At 31.2% G+C, this 25,374-nt stretch overlaps 4 protein-coding genes across 5 annotated transcripts; all 4 read left to right on the top strand.

Annotated features, from left to right (window-relative positions):
• The first annotated feature begins 524 nt into the window (after nucleotides 1-524).
• Nucleotides 525-2,816, top strand: LOC114176149 (60S acidic ribosomal protein P0-like). The gene is made up of 3 exons (XM_028061088.1): nucleotides 525-1,056; nucleotides 1,184-1,252; nucleotides 2,310-2,816. Exons 1-3 carry the CDS (start codon nucleotides 811-813, stop codon nucleotides 2,559-2,561), a joined length of 567 nt encoding a protein of 188 aa, XP_027916889.1. The 5' UTR covers nucleotides 525-810; the 3' UTR covers nucleotides 2,562-2,816.
• A 6,653-nt stretch (nucleotides 2,817-9,469) lies between these two features.
• LOC114177783 (mitogen-activated protein kinase kinase kinase 3-like) lies at nucleotides 9,470-15,228 on the top strand. Its single transcript, XM_028063305.1, has 11 exons — nucleotides 9,470-10,068; nucleotides 10,856-11,182; nucleotides 11,557-11,644; nucleotides 11,805-11,867; nucleotides 11,999-12,159; nucleotides 12,246-12,321; nucleotides 12,798-12,857; nucleotides 12,967-13,074; nucleotides 13,165-13,404; nucleotides 14,430-14,533; nucleotides 14,644-15,228. The coding sequence occupies exons 1-11, from the start codon at nucleotides 9,734-9,736 to the stop codon at nucleotides 14,906-14,908; spliced, it is 1,827 nt and encodes a 608-aa protein (XP_027919106.1). The 5' UTR covers nucleotides 9,470-9,733; the 3' UTR covers nucleotides 14,909-15,228.
• Nucleotides 15,229-17,050: 1,822 nt separating this feature from the next.
• LOC114178386 (ras-related protein RABC1-like) lies at nucleotides 17,051-20,329 on the top strand. 2 transcript variants are annotated; one of them, XM_028064253.1, is made up of 7 exons: nucleotides 17,051-17,200; nucleotides 17,316-17,460; nucleotides 17,550-17,618; nucleotides 17,854-17,919; nucleotides 18,201-18,322; nucleotides 19,444-19,572; nucleotides 19,948-20,329. In XM_028064253.1, the coding sequence occupies exons 2-7, from the start codon at nucleotides 17,325-17,327 to the stop codon at nucleotides 20,053-20,055; spliced, it is 630 nt and encodes a 209-aa protein (XP_027920054.1). In that variant the 5' UTR covers nucleotides 17,051-17,200; nucleotides 17,316-17,324; the 3' UTR covers nucleotides 20,056-20,329. The 2 variants fall into 2 exon arrangements, with proteins under 2 accessions (XP_027920054.1, XP_027920053.1); XM_028064252.1 differs by having other exon boundaries at nucleotides 17,289-17,460.
• A 586-nt stretch (nucleotides 20,330-20,915) lies between these two features.
• LOC114178385 lies at nucleotides 20,916-23,588 on the top strand. The gene is made up of 3 exons (XM_028064251.1): nucleotides 20,916-21,405; nucleotides 23,004-23,142; nucleotides 23,219-23,588. The coding sequence occupies exons 1-3, from the start codon at nucleotides 21,034-21,036 to the stop codon at nucleotides 23,401-23,403; spliced, it is 696 nt and encodes a 231-aa protein (XP_027920052.1). The 5' UTR covers nucleotides 20,916-21,033; the 3' UTR covers nucleotides 23,404-23,588.
• Nucleotides 23,589-25,374: the final 1,786 nt, after the last annotated feature.

The following is a 25,374-nucleotide window of genomic DNA, read 5'->3' as shown; positions in this document are numbered from 1 at the left end:
ATGTAGGCAAAACAACAGTAGTAAAATAATATCTAAATGAAATCTTTGAAGAAAAAATTATGATTTTTACAAGGCCCAAATAACTTATAAGCTTCTTTCTCTATCACCAGCGTTGTGTTTTTTATCTCATGTTCAAGATCTACTCTTCTCTGTGTTTTTCTTTTAGGAAAGTAACACTTTGACATGGAACTTTTTTTATACATTCATTTGTGTGCTTTTTACGTAATTGGTGCGTTTTTTTTCGATAAATTACGTGTATAGACAGGCTTAAAAGAAATTATAGAGTTTAAGTAATTTTTGTTTTAATGTTTATTGAAAAACGTATTTTAAATATTAAATGAATTTATCAAAATTGAATTAAAAAATTAAATTCACGCAATTTAATATTTGAAATAATAAATTGAATCAAATTTTGGAGTAACTAATTTTTTTTTTTATTTAAACTTAAAAGGATGAAAAACATACAGAACTCATAATTTATTTTTTCGAATTTCACCTTTTAAGAGGTATTTAGGGTGCTGGAAAAAAAAATATGGGTGCAGGAATAGGCAGCCAAAAAACAATTCCAAAGAAAACCCTAGAGCTGTCACCCATCACCCCTCACGAAGAGACTCGCAGAGAGGCCTGGGTCGAGGCCACTACCACCGGGTACGTTGATGCCGCTAATAGACGCGCCGCCGAGAGAGGTGCTGCCGTGGTGGTTTGTCTGCTTATTCTCCCTCACCAGTGGGAGGGATTGAATCGCAAGGCCGCGGGAGAAGCGCCGCCGCGTGCCCACTCATTTTTCTATAGCTATAGTGATCAACAACAATGGCGGGGAAACTGGCAAAGGCAGCTTATGATGCAAAGATGTTGAAGCTTCTAAGAGAGTACAGTCAGGTGTTGGTGGTTTCATCTGACAATGTAGGTTCAAACCAGCTTCAGGGCATACGGAGGGGACTCCATGCTGATTCAGTTGTGGTGATGGGAAATAACTCCCTCATGAAACGCTCTATCATCTTGGATGCCCAGAAGACTGGCAACAAGGCCTTCCTTAACCTTGTCCCCCTTCTTGTGGTAACTTTGCTTCCTTAAATAATTTTGAAGCAATTTCGATAATAATTTTGATAATAGTAGTTAAATTGAAGCAATTTCGTTCAATTTTGAAGATAGTTTTAATGTTTAAGTTTGTTTCCTTAATCAGGGAAATGTGGCATTAATTTTCACCAAAGGTGACATAAGGGAGGTCAGCGAACAGATTGCCAAGTACAAGGTTAAGTAACATGTTTTGTTTATTTTATCTTCAATAATATTCTAAATTACCGCTATGTAACTGTTGAGGTATATGTGTGTAATAAACTGAAAAGGAATGTTTGTTATAGTAGTTTAATCCTTTTTCAATCTTTCCACAGTATCTATGTTTAAGTAATGGCAATTTTTTACCGCATAGCTGATAGTTAAGCTTATGTAAACAACTTAGACATACACCTTAAAAAAGAGAAAAATTGTGTTAATAGTAACTACTGTGTATATCTCTTGGGAGTTACCCTTTAGCCTTGTATTGCAGTCCATGCTGGAAAATATCTGTGGAGAAGCAAAAACTGAGACCCCTATCCCTGTATGGCACACCTGCGATTCTTTTTGCCATTTTTCTTAGTTGATTGTCTAAGTGAGATTATCAATCAAAATTTTGGTTATTTGCTTAGGAGTCATATAAGAGAGAAGCCATTTTATTACAGCTTAGTTTTGTATGTTGCTAAGTCCACATATTAGGATTCTGCTAGTTGGTTGTCCTTCATACATTGCATCATCGAAGATGTATATGTAAAACTGTTCGATCTTGAATGTATGTATACACCTTAGTTTTTAGTTTCCTTCAGTCTCATTCCATTTCTTGGAATATGGGAAACAGAGGGTGAGACAGCTAAAAAAAGTATTGATCTTCTAGCATTGTTTGTTGATTCTACAGTGTATTCTACTCTTTAAGATTTAGCTACATCATTTGCTAACCACTTCTGTTTTCAAGTTGGATGAGTTTGCTTCATGCTGCAGCAAATAAACTTTTTAGTAATGTTCCATATGCCCAAAATTTTGATGTGAGCGTGCCATGTTCTGCATTAGGACTAAACATTATGTTAAATAATCTTTTATTTAGTATTTAGTAGCATGATGGAGATCTCAGATTTTTTCTCTCTTTATTTGACTAACCTTCTAACATAATCACATTAATATTAGTCATTTGCACATTTGGAAAATTTGCTTCCTTATCAAGGAACTTATTAGAAGGCTTCCTGATCAAAAGCCTTATGTTTTCACTATCTATTCTGCAGGTTGTTCAACCTATTCTAATGTGCCCCAAGTATATGTCACATGACACATACCACAATTGTTCCTATATGCAATCTGGACAGTTACCTTTGGGCCTCACATGTTGTAATCAGCAGCAGTCTTCGCAGGTTTCTGAGCCTTTTCTTGTATGCTCAAAATTTCAGCCACACCAACATTGTTTCATGATGAGATCAAGGCAGTTCTTGATGACAAGTATATGGTCTCCTCTTCTCCTTTTGGCTGGCAACTTGTGAGATCGAAGTATTTTGATTTGGATCACATGGTTTGTATTACTATGATTTTTACCAGGGTTCAATTTGATAACTGAGATTTCTGGTACGTAGATTTTTAGTTCACCCAGAAATTTTATCATCTTTTTGAATAAGAATATGACAACATATTTGTTATCTTCATGCTAATTAATTTATCTTGTAAGTACAGCTTCTTGTGATGGTCGATAAGCGTCACTAATTAACATATTTGATTTTTATTATGTTGATTTCTCAGAATGATTTCATCCTTTCAAGTCAGAGATGTTATCATATATATATATATATATATATATATATATATATATATATATATATATATATATATATAATTTTTATGTCACCTTCTATCATTAAATTTGGATTTGTGAATACATAAATATCTGTGTAAGGTAGACATAATGATTAGAAATGTTCATGTTCCTATTCTCAATTCAATTCTTGGATTTTCGCATTGGCTAGGATTAGTTAGGATGAACCGCTCACATTTTATTTATAATTTTAATTTATTTATATATTTTAAATATTAAATGTTCAATCTTCCATATTATGCTTATTATTGTCAAAAAAATATTCCATATGAAAACTTGTATATAGTTTACTGTTTATTGATGTACTTTTTTTTTTCTTAAAAAATGTAATATTTTATTTGTGTTTTCTTTTTCTAAAAGAAGTAAACAGATCAAATCGATACTGATGCACAATCCCATTTATGTGCAGATTGGTTATACTGAGCTAAAAGTTCATTTAATATGAATTCATTGTTTGAATTCCAATGAAACACTCTTCATTATTTTTAAATTGCATTTACATCTCTTATTTTTACTGTCCTTACAATAACTTTTCCAGAGATATGTATAATGTAAAAAAATTGTGCAATAAGATACTTGACCTTTACCTATTGATTCTTACAACCCAATTCATTTTAATAAAATGTTTATCCATCAATGTCACAAAGTCCAATCAATTTATTATAAATTCAAGATTTATTATTCTTTCCCGAAAACTAATTATTTGTATATTTACACATTGTTTTTTTTTTTAAAAAAAATATAGTTTACTTATGTCCAATTATTATAATCAAACTTGATGAAAGTTTTAAATTTACTGAGATTTTAAGTAGAAAATCTGTCAAATTTATTCAAACTATTAATGATATTTTTTATATAAAATACAGTACCATTACATGGAGTTTCTTTAAAATAAAGGATATTCTAAGTTAGTACGATTTTTTAATTTCGGTGTATCTTAAACATGAACTTTTGTCATGGGTAGAGACCATATACAGGAAAAAAAATTACATATAGAAAATTCAACATCTTGTTAAAGGATTCAAGAAATATTTTATCAAGACTTTAAACCTTCTCTTTTTTGTATGGTTTTTTGAAATCTTGCTTGTTAATAGTTGTTCAAATTGTACCTCCTCGGACAATTCATCATTATTCCTAAACCAAGAAAAGTGTTCTTGTATATGAGTAAAATGTTAAACAAGATTTTATTTTTGTATCATTGTCTGAGTGGACTTGAGCTCAAATTGAGGTGTGGTAGCTATAAGACTTTGATACTCAAGTCAATGATATGACTAAGATGTTAAGTATATGTCTTAATCGGAAAGTAAACATTTACCAATAATATGTCACCTTTATATACATTATTATTTGGGTCATTACCTCGATGAACTTGATTTGCATTTGGTGTCTCTATTTTAGGAATGTGTTCCTATTTTAGAAAGGTTTAGATACTCCAATAAGTACCATATCATAATGTTATATTGGTGTATTATTATCCTTAAGTGTGGGCTGTAATGATACTAGGTTAACTTAATCCAGTATGATCTTTGTCAATGTATTGTAACTTTAGTTGTATGTCGAGATGATCTTATTCTTATACAATACAAATTATATTAGTATCCTAACAAATATGGTGTTTCATCAACACACGACTAATTACTAGTGTTGTGAAATGTGAAACTATATATATTATTATGATAATATTTTAAAATTTAATGATTAAATTTATTAAAGTTACATGGAAAAGTTATTGAATGAGTAACCCGATTAATTTTATATCTAATATAGATAAATATTTTCTCATATATATATATATATATATATATATATATATATATATATATATATATATATATATATATATATATATATATATATATATATATATATATATATATATATATATATCAAAGGATTTGATATCTTTCCTGGTCCAATATTCCGTTCTAAAATTGCATAAGGGTTATAAATTTGAGTTTAAGATTATTGAATAAAGTTGTATGTTTTCTTACATATTATAAAATTGTTACATCACAATATGGTTAGTTTTTTAAAGAGTAACTATTGTTGTGATAAGAAGAAAATCACATTAAGTTTATTAGCCTTTTAGACATATTCCTTTCAAAACGAAAAAGATTAACCTAATATAGTAGAGGGCAGTGAAGGACTTCTCTATTTAACAACTAGAATGGCTCATCACACCCTTCTTCTTCATTAAATTTATACTTATTTTTATACAATAATATTATTTTTATTTTGTTATATATTAATAAAAAATTTATAAGTGTTAATAACTTAACAAAGACAATGATATGTTGTGATCCTCAAATATAGTATGTGAAACATTCGCCCACATTATTATTCCATTTTTTAAAAGATGATGTGTCCTCACAATACACTATTCAAAGTGAGTGCTCAATAGTTAACATTAATAGTGGAATGATGTCCAAAAATTCCATTATAATAAATAACATTAAAGAAAATTATAAAAAGAACACTAATAACTATGTTAAAAGTTTGGCATAAGTTGAAATATTGTGCAAAAGAGCATTAATTTAGGTACATATTTTACGTCAAACATTAAGATCTGAAGTGGATATGGGTTGACTTCATTATAGTTGACTTTTGCAAAAAAAAAAAACATATTAGATTAAATTATAAATCCAAGTGGGTTCAGGCTCATCAAGACCCACACTTTTGAACTTCAGAATCAAAATAAAGTGTGCAAAACGCAACACCAAAGTTGACAAATTTAATTCGAAAACATTACATCTCAATAGCATTATTCTACCATTAGGTTATTTTATTCCTTCATACACGTCACTTGTTTATACATGACAATTCACACATAATTAATTATTGGTTTTATTAGGTATATTCTCTTACAATTTTTTTTATAGTACTTGCAGAGTTTAATTAATTTTTTATAATATTTTATTGTGGATTCAATGAGTTTAAATTCCAAAATTGGAAATTACTTGTTACTTTAATTATGTTTGCAAATGGTTTCTTCACGTGTTTACACTTGCAAGTGACTAATTTATAACTTTGGTTGATTTGTGGGAACGTAAAACTAAAACAATACATTTTTTTATATCACTACTCATGAATTTTATGTTCTAAGTTTTAGCAATGTTTTTTAAATGTTATTATAAATTCATTAATTTGTTGTACTTTTTTTTTTGTGTGTATTAGAAGCCTGTGGTTATTGCCACATTATAAAGTTGTCGGAACATTAAAAGACTGAATTGTATTAAAAAAACACTCGCACCCTATATAATAACATGAAATTTTAGTTTTAATTAAGATTCAATGGTTTTTTATTGAGACAAACTTCATTTTCAAAAAATTTTCAAATTAACTACTCTTTACCTTAATATTTTTTAAAGTAAAACTGTTTTAGCATTTTTTTAAGAGGATATATTTAAAAATATGTCTACTTGTGTGAACAAACCCTTAATTATCGGAGAAATAGAAAATTAATTAATTATATATTATATATACAAATAAAATATGTATTGATCATCTCTAAATTTGTAAAGCATTAAATACATTTTTTAATATGTTAGTTTTATTTCTTTGAAATTTAAGTATATATATTTTTTAAGTTCTTGTGATTATATATTAGAAATCATTTTTCATATATTATTGTTCGTGTGAGAACTCACAATTACCATAAATCACACATGCGAAAAACTCTATTAAAATATTTGGTCAATTTTGTTTAGGTAATCTTGATTGTATATTCTCATTTCTTCCTTGATGAAACTTTTTGCGGTGGAGATCATAAAATTATGTCTTAATTGTTGATCTGGTTGTGGAGATAAAGTGATTATATATATACAAATTTGCTTAGGGGAGGAGAGCGGTGTTAGGTGGATTTTATAAATGGAGCTAATTTTTTTATAAATTACTTTCTTTATAATTTAGTGTAGAAAAATTGTGGTATGAATTGTGATTAATTAAGAATCTGAATTTGATGATATAAAGAGTTATGTTAATAAAGAATGTGAAGTTTATGGAGAGAAATTTATGAATTTGCTTGATATTGTTGTGGTATGTATATCATGGTTAGAATTTGTGATTTGGAACATGTTAGGATTGATGAGTTTTCTTGATGTAACATGGTTGAATTATTAATTATAATGATTTGTAAGAGTATAGATGGGAGAATCAATTTGGATGATTTAGTAATGAATGAGGCATATTGTTTGCAAAATAGAATGTTGAATTCATATTTAAAATATTGTAAATTGTAGATAAATGAGAAACATCTAAATTGATGTGAAAACCCCTTAAACTAAGGTGTCTATTGCATTATTGTTGGACATTGAATATCACCGTCGGGGGCCATTACGAAAATTTGTAAACAAGGTGTCTTGGGGGCCTCACCACTTAGCACTGCTTAAATACCATCAAACACTACTTTTCTTGTGTCATTTGTGAGATTTTCTCTGGGCAACACTTAAGTAATGTCAGGTGTTGTGCGATGGTTAATTAGTGTTGGGCGGTAGTTTTGTGAAATATTTTCTTTCTGGAAGTGATTTATAAATTGTTATATAGTTTTTCTTTTAATACCACAAATTGTAATGATGATTGAATTGAGTTATGTTTATGTATGATTGTTTGTGAAAAATTGGTGTGATGTAGAAGTTAAATTAGTTATTTTCAAGGAGAAATGCTAATCTAAGGTGAGTAAAAGTGTATTGAAGTAGATTTATTATGTGAGAGTACAAAAATACGAACTAATTGTAACAGTAGCACAAACTGGACTCGAACATTGAAACTAGTAGTGACAGTTTAGATGACTAGTTTTTTTTTGTTTTTTTTTTTGAATGTTGAATTAATCTTCTAGCTCACTTAAGAGTTTATTATTAGAATGTATTTTGAGATACAAGATTAACTAGGTTAAGGATTGTAATGATATTCAACTCATCTATAGTAAGTATACTCATAAAACTTTATGGTATTAAGTAACATACTAAGTAGTTTATAAAAATGGGATGTTACCGTTTGTAACAAAGATATAAAAAGTTTTTTAGGAAATATATTTAATATTTTTAAAAATTTAAATGAAAGCAAAACGTAATTTACAAATATTGGAATGCATCGATAGGTATGTCTTTTTTAGCTATTGTTTAATTTATATATTTTGAAATTTTGCAATAGTTACAAGATTATTTAGAATAGGTGTCCAATGTGTCTTGTCCAGTGGCTTGCCCACAACAACATTATAAGTTTGATTTTTGAGACAAGACACTAGTATACATGATGGATTATTTATTTTTTAAATTTATTAAAACAAATATTTGTAAAAAATGTAAATGTTTAATTCACTAAAAAAAATATTACTTTCCTTATATTTTATATGTTTAAACTAAACGCGTTTTCCATCTATTTTTCATTGTTGTCTTCTTTTTTCTCCTTTCGATTAATTTCCTCCGACCAAAAAGGGATTAAACGGATTATTAGAGAAAAAAACCAAAATTTTTTAATGTTCATAAAAAAATTTCTCTAACTTAGTAGTGCGTCTAGAAATAATTTAACTATTAATGTTAATAAATTCACTGAGTGAACAAAATATATAAAATTTTATGCAATTTTAAAGGTATTAAATATTTTGTGAATAAATATTTGTTTCAACGTATTACATACTTTTTCCCGAATAAATAACGCCCATTCCACAAAAGATGAATCTTGGAGATTTCAATCACGCTATCCATATGTCTGAGGCGGCATCATGGGTAACATCTAAAGTGTTGTTTCTTTTTAAAGTTTTATTAAACAAAATAATATTTTATTAAATTAGTTTCACGTTACGTGCATGGGATGACACGAATGCTACCACATGTGTTTCTCAGAGAAAGATCCTACTTTTTTTCTTTGGAATAAAAATCGGACTTTTCCATTTCGTTTTTTTCGCTCAAGGAGGATGTATTATATTCCAAAAATAGACCACACTCACTCATAAAAACATTTCCGATTCTTCTAAACAAAAATTACCCATAATGTTAATTAGGAAAAAAAAATATTTTTCTTTATAAGACATAAAAAATAGTAGTAGAGCTTCATGTTCTTGGTTTGTAATAATGACGAAAAATGAAGGTTAAAAGTTGAATAATAATAAGGTATGGAGTGTTTGATACACTACATGTACATAGACATTTGTCACATTAAAGTGAGTGAGAGAGTGAGATGAAATATGTGTACATCTCTCATGGCCAACTCGCACTTTATGATTGGATCTTTCAAAGAAAATCAAATAAATAAATAAAATAAAGAGAAACATAACCCCTTCATAATAAAACAAACAAAACAAATAAACAAAACCCACACCAATACCAAATCCAACCTCCCCTAATTTGTCCCCATCCAAATCCATTTGATACCAACTTGTTCTTCTTTTGCTTCAATAAACAAATAAATTAATTTTGAGTTACTACAATAGAAATATAAAATATTAAATTAAATTTAATGAAATAATATAGTGAGAATGAAAATGCAGACATATAAAGAAAATATATATATGTGAGTAAATGTAATTCATTTGATGTTACTGAACTGAACTGAAACTGGTCCCTGTATGTCGAGATAATAACAAACAACGAAAGAAAGAAACCAATAACACTACCTCCACCAAACCAAACCAAACCTCACACGGGTTATACTTAAACCAAAACACGGTCGTTTATGGCATCCACTCACTTAATAATTACTCTAATTTTCTATTCTCTTTCTTGTTCTAATCCAACCACCACCACCACCTCCACCGGGTGTGTCTCCTTTCTCTGGTTCTTCTATTGATAACTCACAAATCATCGCACAAAAACCCTTCTTTTCTCTGAGAAATCTGGGAACGTGATTAGAATGCCGGCGTGGTGGAGTAGGAAGTGGAGCAAGAGCAAGGAGGAGCACGAGGAGGCCGAGGAGGAGGAAGAGGAAGAGCCACGTGGCGGCTTTCAGTTGAGTTTCTTGAAATCTCCGGTGGCCGTTAGGAGGGGTGACGTCAGCAAGAGTAAGAGGGACAAGAAGAAGCCGAAGAGCTTCGACGACAAGCTGAAAGGGGTTCCGTTGCCTCGTCCCACGCACAGTCACAGCGATCAAATTCAAACGTTTGGATCTCTCTCGATGTCGGGTTCCAGCGTCAGCTCCTCCACCTCCTTCGACGATCACCCAATTTCGCCTCACGTTAATGCCAACAGGTTTTTCCGCTTCTGATTCCTTTCCTTCCTCGGTTTTCGACACCGTGTTTGGTAGGAGTGGTAGTGCTGTAACCATTTCCCATCATTGATTGCATAAAGTACACTGATTACTGATTACTGATCCATTCCCTTTCCTTTCTCTCTCCTCTGCCTTTTGCTTTTTTATTTTATTTTAAAATTGGAATAAATAAAATTGCTGGTTATTTTTGTTAACGATTGTTTCTTTTCTTTCTTGGTTGTGATTGAAAAGTGACTATTCGTTCTTTATGCGTGTGTATATACGTATGGTAAATTTTGTTCAAAGATAGAAAGTTATCTACTGGATCCCCCTCTGCCTTATTTCTATTTTTGAACTTCCTAGTTATTATGGGGGGTTTAAATTGTGGTCGAGATCGCGGTTTCAGTTGCAACTTTAAGGCTTTTCAGTGTCTCAATTGTAGTCGTATCAGTCGCATTTATCTGAACTTTATTGCAATATTAGGATCATGGTTGTGATCATAGTTTACAACTTTTGTCCTAATCTTTGACAGAGTAGGAAATAGCCGACAGATGAAGCTGATACCGTTTTAAAGAGCCCATAACTTAGAGGATGAAATCACTGCGACAAACCGATTTAGAAAACCTTTGTTGTTAGGAATTGTAAGCCATGTGGCTTTGACAAATGGTTGAGATTGTAGTCTGTGATTCTTCGTGCTGATGGTGTGAGGAACAGAGAGAATATGGAGTGTTTAGGATGGTGTTTTTCTAATCTGGTGCTGAACTAATTCATGTTTTGTTTATTGTGCAGAGGACAAGATGAGGTGAGGTTCAATGTGAGGTCAAAAAGTCCTGGTCCTGGGTCAAGAGGACCTACTAGTCCTACCTCACCGCTTCATCCAAGGTTGCATGCTTTGAGTCTTGACTCTCCTACGGGGAGGCAAGACGAGGGAAGGAGTGAATGTCATCCGTTGCCTCTTCCTCCTGGTTCTCCAACTAGTCCTTCTTCTGTGCTTTCCAATTCCATCACACGGCCAAATGGACTGTTGGAAAATGCCACCAGCAATGTGTCCAAGTGGAGAAAAGGAAAGCTTCTTGGACGAGGAACATTTGGGCATGTGTATCTGGGATTCAATAGGTAAATAACTTTATTATTTTTTAGCCTTCAAATAAAGGAAATTTACCGTCAATACTCTTTTGGGTTAACCTGAAACAGCTTTGTGGCATGCATAATTTGCAGTGTTTGAATTTTTGGTTTTGCTACCCTATGTTTGTACCAATAATCAAAACAGAGTTATTACCACGGATTGAGAAATTAATGGCTTAGTTTAAAGTATAATAAATAAATTACGAATTTGTTATTTCTTTGATTTTCAAATTTACAATTACTGTGCTACTATATTTAGAAGTTATTTCATCATTGATCCTTTGGAATGCATACTCTCTGCCCCAATGTCCATATTCTGTACAAATTACTGAAACAATTTATATTCCACTTCCTACGTTTGACAGTGAAAATGGACAGATGTGTGCAATAAAAGAAGTCAAGGTTGTATCTGATGATCAAACATCAAGAGAGTGCCTCAAACAACTTAATCAGGTAATCTGATGTTTTATCTAGATTTAAACATGATGCTCTAACACGTTATATAGCAATTTTGCAGCTTTTTCACTGTTGTGTTCGTGTTTGCTTTGATATGTCTAATTATTATATTATTTATAGTCCACTAGGTTGTAACAAATTCTCTATTTGATTGCAGGAGATAAATTTGCTAAATCAGCTTTCACACCCTAATATTGTTCAATACTATGGGAGTGAACTGGTAGGCTACTATACTCACAGTTTAAAACCATTTTAAACATGTATATACCCAATACTCCTGTGTGCACTCAGAAAAGAAAAAGTGAAGAATTTCACCGACATGTATGCAACTAATAGATTTTCCGTTTTCAGGTAGAAGAATCACTTTCCGTATATTTGGAATTTGTCTCTGGTGGTTCCATCCAGAAATTACTTCAGGAGTATGGTCCATTTACGGAGCCTGTTATTCAAAATTATACCAGGCAGATTGTCTCTGGACTTGCCTATCTGCATGCAAGAAATACCGTACACAGGTAATCGGCTATTCCTACTGAATTTGTAATATTGCGTTTAAGCTTCTTTATTCTTTCATATTATCAGCTTAGTTTCCTTTTGGCAGGGATATTAAAGGGGCAAACATACTAGTTGATCCTAATGGTGAAATTAAATTGGCCGACTTTGGAATGGCTAAACATGTATGTTCATCTTATCCTGTCAACAACAAATTGGTTCTAGCTCACTTCAAAAGTAAACTGCATCTACTGTTTTGTCAGAAAAATAATTAACTATGCATGTGATAGTAAAATTAGGTGAAAGTTGTTACTTAAAATTATTTTGCATGCTCAAGGTCAAAAGTAGCAAGTCTACTGATTCCTAGTAGCTGAGACATCTTCTCCTCTCTCTTGGATGTGCATGCTCCATCTCACATTTGTGCACTCCCAGTCTCTAGAATTGAGCAGGAGAGTTGGCATAGCACCACACGAACGAATCTCACCCTTACACAATGCATCCACTCCCTTGAACACAAATTCTGTTTCTCTGAAGTGTTTTATAATTTTCTATTAGATTTTACTGCTACAAAGGAAATATAATCTAGAGAGCTTGAAAAATGATTTTGTATGCTTTATTCATTTCTAATGCACTGTCTCTTACATTTTATGGTTCTGACCAGATAAATTCTTCTGCCTCGATGCTTTCATTCAAAGGAAGTCCATACTGGATGGCACCTGAGGTAATAAGTTGTTTTTGCTACTCTTCTGCAATGTTAAAATTTCTTTTGAAGTCAGCATATTTTCCCTTCTTTCTCGCCTTAACTACTTTATATGATATTTCCCTTTCAGGTTGTGATGAATACAAATGGCTATAGTCTTCCGGTTGATATATGGAGCTTGGGATGCACAATTATTGAAATGGCAACATCTAAACCTCCATGGAATCAGTATGAAGGGGTAAGATAATGGATATTTCAGAACTAGCCTTGTATGATTCTGTTTGATTAGTATGAATGGCTAAAATTGTTTTCGTTATGGATTGAACAGGTAGCTGCCATATTTAAAATTGGGAACAGCAAAGATATGCCTGAAATCCCTGAGCATCTCTCCAATGATGCAAAGAATTTCATCAAGTTATGCTTACAAAGAGACCCATCGGCTCGCCCGACGGCCCAAATGTTACTAGACCAGCACCCCTTCATTCAAGATCAATCAGCAACAAAAGCTGCAAATGTCAGCATAACCAGAGAAGCTTTCCCTTACATGCTTGATGGAAGTCGGACACCGGTAAATAGTCTTGGATATATATATGTGTGTGTGTGTGTGTGTGTGTGTGTGTGTGTGTGTATTTTTATGTGTTGTGTTACTTCTTACATACTAGTTCCGGGCATGCTACAACTGTCCTGAAGTTTGGATGACTCAAGATGTTATAAAGTATTTGATAATATGTAAAGATGATGGACAATTACTTGATTTGATATATCAATTGACCTGGTTACTATAAGCCAAATCACCATGATTCAATGTTAGGATATCATTTATTGGCTGGCTTAGGTCTTTTAGTCATGATACATTTTGTACTCCACTCCATCATATGTATAGTACTAATAAACTCTAAAGTAAAGTAACTGAAGTGGTATAATTAACCTCGCCTAATTGGTTGTCCACATCATTGTTGTGTTTGTTTACGAAATAAGTTAGGCTACACAGATTTCCTTTGGAATTTGATCTTCTTCCTGCTTTTGAATGATGTTGACTTGTTTTGATGCATATCACATGTATTGGTTAAGTTCGTGTGGCAGAAATTCCAGAAAAAGTTGAAGGTGGACAATAAACAAAGGAAGCATTACTTTGTTTTTAGTGAAAAGGAAAATTATGAATATACCATCGCAGTGGAGTATATATTACTGGGCAGGGGACTTAAATGTAGTCAGAATTATGTGGAGGATCCCACTAGTTTTTGAGTCAAGATTTTTCTTTCTCGAATAGTTATGATAAGGTTCATTTTGTAGATTTATAAACTTGTCATATCAGTTTGTCCAAATTCTAGTAAAATTTTGAAGCATGAATGCTCGTTTTTAGGAATACACCAAGTCCCTTTGGAAGTTGATCTGGGGAACAAACCCCAAAAAGGACTCTTTGTCTTGTATGTTACCTCCCTGTAACATGTCCGGCCTGTTTCTAACAAAAACAAATAAAGATGTCCAGATTCTTACACATTTCTTGCCCTGAATGATGTGGTTTCAAAGTTGAACATTCTGAGTAAATTTTGAACTGGAGTTAACGTTTTCATCATTTTTATCTGTTTGCAGCCTGTGTTAGAGTCCCATTCGAACCGAACAAGTATAACTTCGCTTGATGGGGATTATGCATCAAAGCCAGCTCTTGCAGCCCCACGTGCATTAAGAAGTCCAAGGTAAACTATCCACCTGTTAATCATAGTTAAGAAACGAATTTAGATATTGATACAATCATCATTTTTATGTTATATATGGACTGAATTTCTTTTGTGATTCCCTTGTTCAGAGATAACACAAGAACGATCATATCTTTACCGGTATCTCCCTCTTCAAGTCCATTGCGACGGTATGGGCCAACGCACCAGAGCTGTTACTTTTCTCCTCCTCATCCAGCTTACACAGTAATGGGACAAAGTAGTTACACTTTGAATGACGCATGCTCGTATCCCATAAGGTCAAATGCCACGTTGACTCTTGATCCTTGGAATGAAACATCTCGGTTCAAAGCCAATACACCACCTGGTGGATCTCCAAGAATGAGACTCATTTGAGTTGAAATTGTAAATAGCTATAGGACTAAAATATGTCTCCCCAGTGGTCTGTGGATGAACCTTGTTGTGGACTCTGAAGCACAAACTATCCAAAAGATTCTGGTCCATTCTTTATACATGAAAACCAGATGACAGAAAAAAATGATTCTGGCCCTAAGCTCTGGGTGCATTGGATTGGGGTGGGGAGACTCTGCTGCTTGTAACAATTTCTTGATTATTGTAAATCCCATGTCTTACTGTATTTGTAGTAACTTTATGTTGTATAATGCTAGTTCATGGCAGAATAAAAAAAATAATAAAAAAAGTAACTTTTATAGCCACTCTTTTCATGTTTGAAATAGACATTCTGTTTAAGATTAGATGCATGTACGGGAGCTTGGACAAATTAGCTCATTAGCATCACCGGATCTGATTCACCTTCATTTGATATTTTGAAAAACTGGTAGTATAGGACTATCAAGATAGTATCATCTCACCCAATTGTTCTGTAATATATATTTAAACTTTTTAATTTATGGTAAAAAAAAAGTAAGGATATTTAGTTATGAAATATATAGTAAAGTGACTGAACTTGAGAAACTGTTTTCTCTTCACAGAATACTACAATAATCTAATTCCTATTCTTTGTTAAATTTTTATATATTCCTAATCGTTTAATATTATACACATGTATTATAATAAAAGAGTAAAAAATAAAAATAGACGTTGTGAGACTCAAAATTTTTTAACTTAAGAATTAAATAAATATTAATGTTTATTGTATATACTAGCAATTTCTTATATTAATTTTGAGTATATATATACTATTCCTTATGCAACATTTTATGTGATAACTTTTTTTTTTTTTTTAATTTAAAACTTAACAGCAGTGGTAATATATTTAGATAAATCAAATACTATTTCATGCTATAATTGTTTCTTTGAAAATTTAAAACTTAATTGAAATGATAGTATATATAGAAAATCAATTAACAATCAAATTAAATTACACTATGTTGTTCTACTATGCATCAAGCTAAAATATGTAAAGTTTTAAACTGTATAAAGAATAAGTTGGGCTGAGGATAAATTTTAGTTTTTTCTGCAACCAACATTTGCATTCCTAAAACCATTTCACATAAGTCAATCTATGGAGGACTTTTCTTTTTGTATGTGAAGTTGAATGATGTATAAGTAATGTGTATATATATATTCATGTTCGAAATGTACAAATATGTGTCTTTCTTTTATACTTTTAGAACTTATTTTAAATTATGAACACACAAGTAGTTGATTATTCTACAAGATAATGTATTATTTTTAGTTTTTATAATTAATAATCTATTACATTGAATGATTTTGAAACTTATGTGTTCATTTCATCAATTGTTTTAAAAATAATCAATTAAATGTAGTAATAAGATTAAGGAATTTTATCTTGCTTAGAATAGTCAATTGTTAAGGCTATTTATGTGATTTGACTATGTTTAAATTAACTACAGACTTCTATAATTGATTTTGACTAATCAATTATGATTGAATGATTATATTTTTCTATATATACTTTTAATTATTTTTTTATGATAAACTAAATGATAGTAATGTGTGAAATATCTTTAAAATTAAGAGTGAATTATCTCAATATTTTGAATGGTTCTTATCAATCTAGACTTTTTTCTTCTTTTATTTGATTTAGTTAAATTTAATATTTAAAATTTTGTATATAATTAATTATTTTATTTTAACATTTGATTTACACGTTGTAAATTGATAATAGTTAAATTTATTTTAGTATTCCAGTTATGCTTTAGTATAACGAATGAAGTTTGGTTCGAAAATAGTATTTATAATTCCACTTGGACATTCTTAATGTATAAGCATTTATTTATAGAAATTGACAATTCAAACTATTAAATATTATTTATTTAAATAGTAATTATGAGTTATACTTTTAAGTATTATAAAAGTTATAGTAAAAAAATAAATGAAGTCTTTTAAATTTTAAAAAAATAGTGTCATTTTTTAAATAGTGTCGTTTCAATTTCTATGATGTAAAAAAGTAAATTAAGTCTTTTTTTATTTAAGTTTAAAAAAAATGGTGTAATTTTTGTGAGTAGAAAAATAAATAGTGCCGTTTCAATTTCTGTGATGCTTGTTGGTGAAGTAAATACACTACAGTGGTGGTTTTTTTAATCAGAAAGAGATACTCGGAGAAACAAACTGCATTGCACGCACCTCTTCTTTCTGACTCGTGACACTCGGGCTAACCTATCTTCTTCAATTTGCTTTTTTCATTTGGATTTCATTCGTTAGGTAATTTACAAATGAGGAATTGCTCGATACATTTTTTATTCTTCATGAACTGAAATCAATTTATATTCTTATTCTGTCGGCGATGAAGGGTTCTTGACGCGTGTGATTGATTCAGTTAAATGCGATGGATTTGAGTTCGGGGCCTCCAGAATTTGATTATTTGTTCAAGTTGTTGATGATCGGAGATTCTGGGGTTGGCAAGAGTAGTCTTCTTCTCAGTTTCACCACTGAGGCTTTTGAAGATCTTTCCCCCACTATTGGTCCTTTTATTTCTCCTTTGACTTGTATATTACAATAGCCATTTATTTGCACCTTTGCATCTTATTTAAATTGATACTGCCTCCTGCAGGTGTTGATTTTAAGGTCAAATATGTGACGATGGAGGGTAAAACGCTTAAGCTTGCAATTTGGGACACTGGTATTCACATATAGTGCTATTTGTTAATTATTGTTTCATTTTGTTTAAGCTATTGCCTATTGGTGCTGCTGAATTCTAGACGTGGCAGTCATGGAGGATTTTTGCCTTGTTAGTGTTATTGAGGCCAATACCTTATTTGACTGACTCTATATTTTTTTGTATATATATATATATATATATATATATATATATTTATATGTATATATTTATATATTTATGTATGTATGTAATGCAGCTGGTCAGGAGAGATTCAGAACACTGACAAGTTCATACTACCGAGGGGCACAAGGAATCATCATGGGCAAGTTTCCCGTTTCTTTCTTTTGGCTTTCCCTCTTCCCCAATTGTGCTTTTACTGGACTTGGTGAAAATGTGCTTTACCTTCAATGAGAACCTGGACCGCAATGTATATTTGTTGGATTTTCATTCTCTAATTTGTTGGTTCACCATGAAATGGCTGGATATTTGATTAGGTGTGATGTGTTTGATGCTCTTTGGACGGGAGGTGCCACTTCCAAGCTAATGTAGTGTTGAAATTTGACTTTTGGGTTAGCTGTTAATTTTGTTCCCTAACTGATGCAGTTTATGATGTAACCCGGCGAGATACATTTACAAATCTTTCTGATATATGGGCAAAGGAAATAGACCTTTATTCAACAAATCCAGATTGCATCAAGATGCTTGTCGGAAACAAAGTCGACAAGGTATCTTTATTTAAGAGGTTTACAATTGTATGCTCCCATTATATAGTGTTGAATTTCCGTGCGTGAGTTGTTCCTAATCCATGGTATTCTGGTATTGCAATTCAATTCAAATATTGGGAAAATTTTTACACAGAAAACAACATCGAGTATATTTCAACACATTTATGTTTAATGTTCAACATATTTATGTTTAATGTATAAAATGTCTTTGAACCAGTTTTTGTTGTTTTCATTGTCGAGTTTTTCTGCAAGGGTAAGGGGCAAAAGCCTTTGCTACTGTTTTCTGTTTGTGGGAGTCGTTGTGTTCTATGATGTGTTGTTAGTACCCTTGTTTTAATCAAAAGTTTCCTCCATTCCAATTACACAGCGTAGTTTTTTTTTTTTTTTCTTGTCATCCATTAGGGGTTGTGAGAGATCTTTTAACGACCAATGATATGACTATTAGTTGAATGGGGCCAAAATTCAAATTATAAAGAGCTTATCTCGGAGATTGTTGTTAGTTTATTGGGTCACTCACTCCTGGAAGACTTCCTATCAGGGTCAGCCACAGAGGGACAGTCCTTCAAACTTCATACTCAAGATATTTAGTTTTCGGTATGAAGAGGTGTGTTGGATATCTCACAACAACCAGTGACATCTAGTTAGTGTAGGGTTGCATATCTCACTTTACTAATTGATTTTGTAAAGTTAAGCTAGATCTTAATCAAATTATAGAAGGGTGTCAGCATATCTTTGTAGAGAAGTTTCTATTACATATTTACAAAGGGATTTGAGAGCTCTTTGATCTGAAGTACTTGTCTTTATTTAATGTGTTTTTTGGTTTTGGCTCTTCTAAGTAATGTCAAAAAATGACTGTTGGATATCATAAGTGGAAAGTGTTTTAGAATGTACTAAAACAAGATAAGGAGGCTACTTTAATTAACTTGCTTCTTTATGGTATTTATTGAAATACAGATCCTGAATTTCATGAACCCCATCTTGGGCACTTAGCTATACTAATCTAGCTTAAGCTCTTGCAAATCTCGAGTTAGCTACATGTCCTAATTTTTTCTTGTTCTATACTGATGCTTGCCTTCCATTAGAGTGCTTGGATATGCATAATGGTGATATTTGTTTTTCAGGAGGGTGATAGAGCTGTGACAAAGAAAGAGGGAATAGACTTCGCCAGGGAATATGGTTGCCTATTTATTGAATGCAGTGCTAAAACTCGAGTTAATGTTCAGCAATGCTTTGAAGAGCTTGTTTTGAAGGTATGCTAAGAGACGCATACCCATTTCCGAACATTTGAGCAGTAATCCGTGTTCTGCACAAATTCATTATGCATGTAAAAATGTCACCATTATTTAAAAGGCTATGGTAATTTTTGTCCTTACCCTTTCTATGTGTGTGGTCTGAACAAAAACTGTTTGATTTAGATATATAGATATTTTAGATACAAAAAGAGTAGTTTTTCACAAGTTTAATGACTGACGATATATAGATATAATAGACACTGGTTGAGAACTAAAGAAAATTTGGTTGTAGGGTACACGTTGAAATGAATTGCATTTTCTGAATTGTGATGACCAATAGCTGATGGTGACCATGGCGTTGCTTTGTTCTTTGTTTTCCTTGTGTGTGTGCAGATTCTCGATACACCTAGCCTTTTAGCTGATGGCTCAAAGGGTGTACGAAAGAACATTTTTAAGGAGAGGCCACCCCAATCTGACGCATCTACAAGTAGTTGTTGCTGATTTGAAGAAGCTATTTCACTAAAAACACCTACATTTTAAGAATGAGGATCTCAAAGAGAAGGGCTCTGCATCCATTTTAAGAATCTGAACATACTTTGCTGGTTGTCTAGGATCATAGGAAGCCATTTTTTTATTTTGAGGTTCCTGCTTTGTCTTGAATATTCGATGTAACCTAATGATGATGGTTGGTTGTCTGCAGTTTTATTTCTTTGTGGATTTCTTGTTTGTCTGACCGAAATTTAATCTCATATAGACGTGGAAATTAAAAAAAAAATGTCGTAGATCTGATAGTTTTTATATAGGGTTCCACTATAAATTGTATATAATGTTGATCTGGCTTTGCTTGAGCAATATGTCCTGGCAAAGACGGCATGTATATTAAACTCTAAAAATGAATAAATAATAAAGGAATTTATATTGTAAAACTCTTATTTTATCGGTATCTAATAAAAATTGACATGCATAATAAATTTACTTTTATACTGGTTTTCTTAAAATTTATATTATAAAAGATAACTTTTATCAGTCAATAATATCAACAGTTTTATACTGCCAATTAATACAGATTTTTTTTTATAATTTTAAAATTAATTATTATAAAAGCTATCAAATTTATTTTACACTGTAATTTGTAATTGAACGGAATATATATGATTTTTCATAGTTTTGGTCACTTAATACTTATATTAATACTCGTATTGTAAACTGTAGGGGAGTCAAAATTAATACTTACAAATAAATCTCAATTCAATAGATTAAGAAAGCACTATATTTATAGAGTAAATGAAATATATCTAAAATGAAATGGCACCACCAACTTGTAAAATAAATACAAGATTGAATCGTTTGTTAACCATTGAATATTTATTTGATAAGGAGTCCAAAATATCTGATCTCATGCGCATAATTCACTTCACTTCAGTTATGGTTTCTGAGATTCCTTAGATTAGAGTTTGGTTCCTAACTCACAACACAACTATGGCGGGTGCATGCAGCAGAGCACCCATTTCCCATCTTCCTCTGCGGAACCCCAAAACCAGAATCTATAATTCTGAGAGCAGAGTTCTTCAACTTCCAAATAGGCGTTTGTTCCTCTTCTCTCTGCCCCTATCTAGTTTCGTTCTCCTTCCCGTTCCCAGCTTTGGTGATGGTAACGGTGCAATTGATAAATTTCAACATGGGTCTTCTTCCTCGTACGCTGCCACAATGTATGACCCTCTAAGTGCTGCTGAAAGAGAAGCAAGTGCTTCAGTTTCACAGAGAGTCTCTCAAGCAGTGGATTTGTTGGAGAAAGGGAGGGAATTGCAGGCTCAGGGAGACTTTACTGCTGCTCTTGGTTACTTTTCTCAGGTAATCAAAGTGCACTTATTTAGCTACCTTATGTTCTTTCATTCTAATATTATATGGCTTAGGGTTCGTCTTCAGATTTAATCTGTATTCATTTAAAAGTTATTTATCCGGTATTTTTTTACTTTTTTTTATTATTGTCTTACACACTAAGAAGGGATAAAAACAAATTATGTTTTGAAAACTATTTAATTTCTATACATTATCAGAAGCAATATTGTGGTATTATCTCTGAGTAGATAGCACAGTGTATAGACTATTTACTCTTTGAAAAAACTAGGAACCAACAGAGGTTTTATTGAGTAGAATGTCTGTACTTCTTGATAACTAATTTAGATTACTCCATTTAGGTTGTTCCTTTTGAATTCCAGAGTAGTGATGAGTCTCAGGCTTTCCATAAAATTCGCTGATGGATATGATAGGACTGTTCCTGTTCTTCATTTATCTTCTTTTAATGAGAAAAATACAACATTTATTGAGATTCCCCTGAAAGTGTGTGTTCTCTTTAAGATTGAGTTGTATCTTTTTTATTTGATCAGCAAGATTGAATTGTATCTGTCTTGGCTGATCAAAACCTTAATTGAGAAATAAACTATTTCAACGAAAAATCAGGGTATCCCCAGTAAAGTTTTGCAGCTAGTAATGCTAAAACCAACAACAAATACTATTTTTTGAAAGTTAAAAATTATCCTCTTATTGTTCAACTTTGTTGATTGTTTATGTATGATCATGTTGTTTAGTTAGCGTAGAAGTGACATTGATCATTAGGTTACAACTTGCCACATCATTTACATGAAATGTAATCAGTCACTTTTTTGCATTCTCTGAATGACAACTCCATATTTGTAAATTTGAAGAGTGAAATAATAGATGAGACTACTTTCACTTCACATACACATGGAAATGGAAGGCAAGGCAGATATTATGTGGTTGGGTTATTCTAGGTTCAATTTGGAAACTGAATATGCCAGCCAGTTTTATTTATTCGGAGATACAGAGAAGTAAAGGGTTAGTCATAACTTCATAGTTATATTATATTTGACCTGCCACTCTAGGCCATGCTACGCAGTGGTTTTTGAAATATAACCCTTGCATTATGTAGGCATTGTGGGGTATCACTACACTCCTGACAGATTCAAATTTTAATGTTGGAACAGAAAAAAAAAAAGGATATCGAATTGGAAGCAAGGCAAATGGACCACACAGTCTCAATTTTATGAAGTACTACTCATAATAGACCGAGTATCGTGCAAATTTTATACCAAGAATTGGAAATTAGATGAGTTTAGGTTGAAACAAATGCAGTATTGTTATGTTAATGGTAGGTTTAGCGTACCTTCCTCCATCACCTACTAAACCTGGTAAAGTGTGATTTGCACAGGCTTGAAGGAATGGAGTAATCTGATACACATTATTAGAAATATAGTTAGTGGAGATAGAGGTCGGTTAGCATTGTTGGCTTATTAGTATATTAACCCTCATTTGTATAAACTTCTCCCTATGCATTCCAAATAATACAATTTCATGATTCTCTCACTTATTTTCTTCTTCCTTGAACTGTGTCATGTTTCTTAAAATACTTCCCAGCCTGTTATTTTCAGGTTGTTGAAAGCTACAAAGACTTGGCATTCTCAGAGTATGCAAGGGTAGGAAGAGCATTGGCCCTGTATGAAGTTGGTGACAGAGAAGAAGCCATTGCAGAGATGGAGGACGTTTCAATATCTCTAAAAGGATATCCAGGTATATTCCTAGGATTTTTGCATGCTGCAAATGGAAAAAATTCTCACTTTTCTCTAATCCTACACCTCCCCTGCAGAAATACATGCAGCTCTTGCAGCAGCCTTGTATGCAGATAAGCACGCCGCTTTGCTTGCTGAAAACCAGTTTGCCATTGCAACTCTTCTTGATCCTCATTTTACAGACCTTTCATATGTTAGAGACACAAAGCACTGGCCTCCAAGTTTGATCAGTTCTCTGCAGCACTTCATCACACTGTCTTAAGACCTCACAATATTCTTACGTTTTGGTTGACCCAATATAAAGGCTTCATCAGTTTATGACTTTTCAAATATGTAACTTTGTTTAATTTTTCGAATTTTAACTCTTTTGGTTCTGAAATGTAAATGAACACTGATATAAATCCTCTCACTGCTTCCTACAATACAGCACAGAAAGGTATTTCCCAAGATTTGTGACATTGTTTCTAATTCAGAAGCTATCATCTAATGACAAGGATGAGACATTATTTAAAATGTTAGAATTCTTAGATAATGATTATGATCATTAAATTTCTTTAATATTTCAAAGTGCATGCTTCAATAATAATATAAAGGTTTGATACTAATACCAGATCAAATTAGATTCAATATAACATTGTTAACTCTGCATAATGCAAAACAATGGCATAAAAGCACAAGGTTTAAGCCAACCAATAATTTTGATTAGGGTGTTCATACGTTGTAATTAATGATATATATCACTTCACTTTAGTAACCAAATTGTCATTTGAGTGATATATATTACTATAAAAAAATAGTTACAAATAATCAAAGCTTAACATTCTTCAGTTTCAAATATTTTCCTTTCATTGATATTCCAAATCAAACCTATATTTATTCAATTGGTCTCAAGTTTTCAAAGTGTATTTAAAACGTGTAAAATCCGATTCAAAAACCGATTTTCATAAGAGAATAGAAAAATTTATCCCAAACAAAGTTTTTTCTAGTTGAATTAAGTCTACTATTAGCTATCCCCAAGCTTGTAGACTAAGAAAAAAAATATCTTTAAGAAAATTTAAAGAGAAGTAAGACAAAATTAAAGAATTTGATATTTTAGAAATTAGAGAATAAAATAATTTACTTTTCTATTTATAACCCTTAAAATTTAGTTCAAAATGTAACTGTCATTCTTCATCAACTTTAAACTCTCTTCTCTAATACTCATAAGAACCATGTCCTTAGATTTTATAACTAATTTCATATTGATTAAAAAGGATAGTGTTACTTAAATTTGTTTAATGTTCTTGATTTTACAAAAAAAAAAAAACTACAATGTCTAAGTTATTTTTGATGTAGATATTTAAACAAAGATATTTTTAGAGTTATGATTAAGAATGATTGATATAGTTTTGAAATTTACTTATAGATGTTAGCTTTTGTCATTATATATATTTGAGTTTTTTTTAGTTCAGAGAATATATATATATATATATATATATATATATATATATATATATATATATATATATAGTCTTAATAATTTTATTCTTATTTAATGTTTTTAGTTTTAAAAAATCATGTTAAATTTGGACACCGTTTTAATTATTTTGATTTAAGACAATTTAAAAAATATATTCATTTTTTCTTTTATAAAATTGATAACATTAAATTAGTTTAATTAACAACAATATTCGTAATCAATGTAAAATTAGGTATAAAATAAAAATATGTAAATAATTCATATATTTATTTTATCATTTTAGTTTATGTAATATAAAAATTTTGCTATTTTAATTCATAATATATATATATATATATATATATATATTTTGTTTTGATAATATTAACATTTTTTGTTAAATAATATATGTCATCTTACTATAATAATGATATCATATATTCTAGCGAGAGGTTTCATAATTATTAGTGAGATCCTAAAAGAAAAAGTTAGAATAGTAAAATTTTTGTTTAATTATGTTTTTGTCTTCATTTTCATCCCAAAATTTTAATTTGGTCTCTTTTTTTTAGAAGTCCCAATTAGATCCTCAATTTTGTTAAAATATATCACAAATGTCTTTTATGTTATGTTGTGTAAACATTGTTTATCAACATTGACCTGACATAGTTGGACAATGCTGAAACACTTTATCAACAGTGACCTGACATAGTTGGACAGTGTTGAAGCACTGACAAAGACCATAAACGTCAAAGTTAATAATGACGTGCAAAGAAATAAAAATCTGATTTAATATTC

This window comes from Vigna unguiculata, chromosome 3 (genome assembly GCF_004118075.2).
Source record: "Vigna unguiculata cultivar IT97K-499-35 chromosome 3, ASM411807v1, whole genome shotgun sequence".
Lineage (NCBI taxonomy): Eukaryota > Viridiplantae > Streptophyta > Magnoliopsida > Fabales > Fabaceae > Vigna > Vigna unguiculata.
This window is presented reverse-complemented; position numbering and strand designations above follow the sequence as displayed.

Bases quoted from the DNA above. Each gene is read 5' to 3' on its own strand.
- LOC114176149 (XM_028061088.1), top strand. From the start codon at position 811: ATGGCGGGGAAACTGGCAAAGGCAGCTTATGATGCAAAGATGTTGAAG. The intron at 1,057-1,183 runs GTAACTTTGCTT...TTCCTTAATCAG, and splicing joins ACCTTGTCCCCCTTCTTGTG to GGAAATGTGGCATTAATTTT. The intron at 1,253-2,309 runs GTTAAGTAACAT...TCTATTCTGCAG, and splicing joins AACAGATTGCCAAGTACAAG to GTTGTTCAACCTATTCTAAT.
- LOC114178386 (XM_028064253.1), top strand. From the start codon at position 17,325: ATGGATTTGAGTTCGGGGCCTCCAGAATTTGATTATTTGTTCAAGTTG. The intron at 17,619-17,853 runs GTATTCACATAT...TATGTAATGCAG, and splicing joins GCTTGCAATTTGGGACACTG to CTGGTCAGGAGAGATTCAGA. The intron at 19,573-19,947 runs GTATGCTAAGAG...GTGTGTGTGCAG, and splicing joins TTGAAGAGCTTGTTTTGAAG to ATTCTCGATACACCTAGCCT.
- LOC114178385 (XM_028064251.1), top strand. From the start codon at position 21,034: ATGGCGGGTGCATGCAGCAGAGCACCCATTTCCCATCTTCCTCTGCGG. The intron at 21,406-23,003 runs GTAATCAAAGTG...TGTTATTTTCAG, and splicing joins CTCTTGGTTACTTTTCTCAG to GTTGTTGAAAGCTACAAAGA. The intron at 23,143-23,218 runs GTATATTCCTAG...CCTCCCCTGCAG, and splicing joins ATCTCTAAAAGGATATCCAG to AAATACATGCAGCTCTTGCA.
- LOC114177783 (XM_028063305.1), top strand. From the start codon at position 9,734: ATGCCGGCGTGGTGGAGTAGGAAGTGGAGCAAGAGCAAGGAGGAGCAC. The intron at 11,183-11,556 runs GTAAATAACTTT...TACGTTTGACAG, and splicing joins GTGTATCTGGGATTCAATAG to TGAAAATGGACAGATGTGTG. The intron at 12,858-12,966 runs GTAATAAGTTGT...TTTCCCTTTCAG, and splicing joins CATACTGGATGGCACCTGAG to GTTGTGATGAATACAAATGG.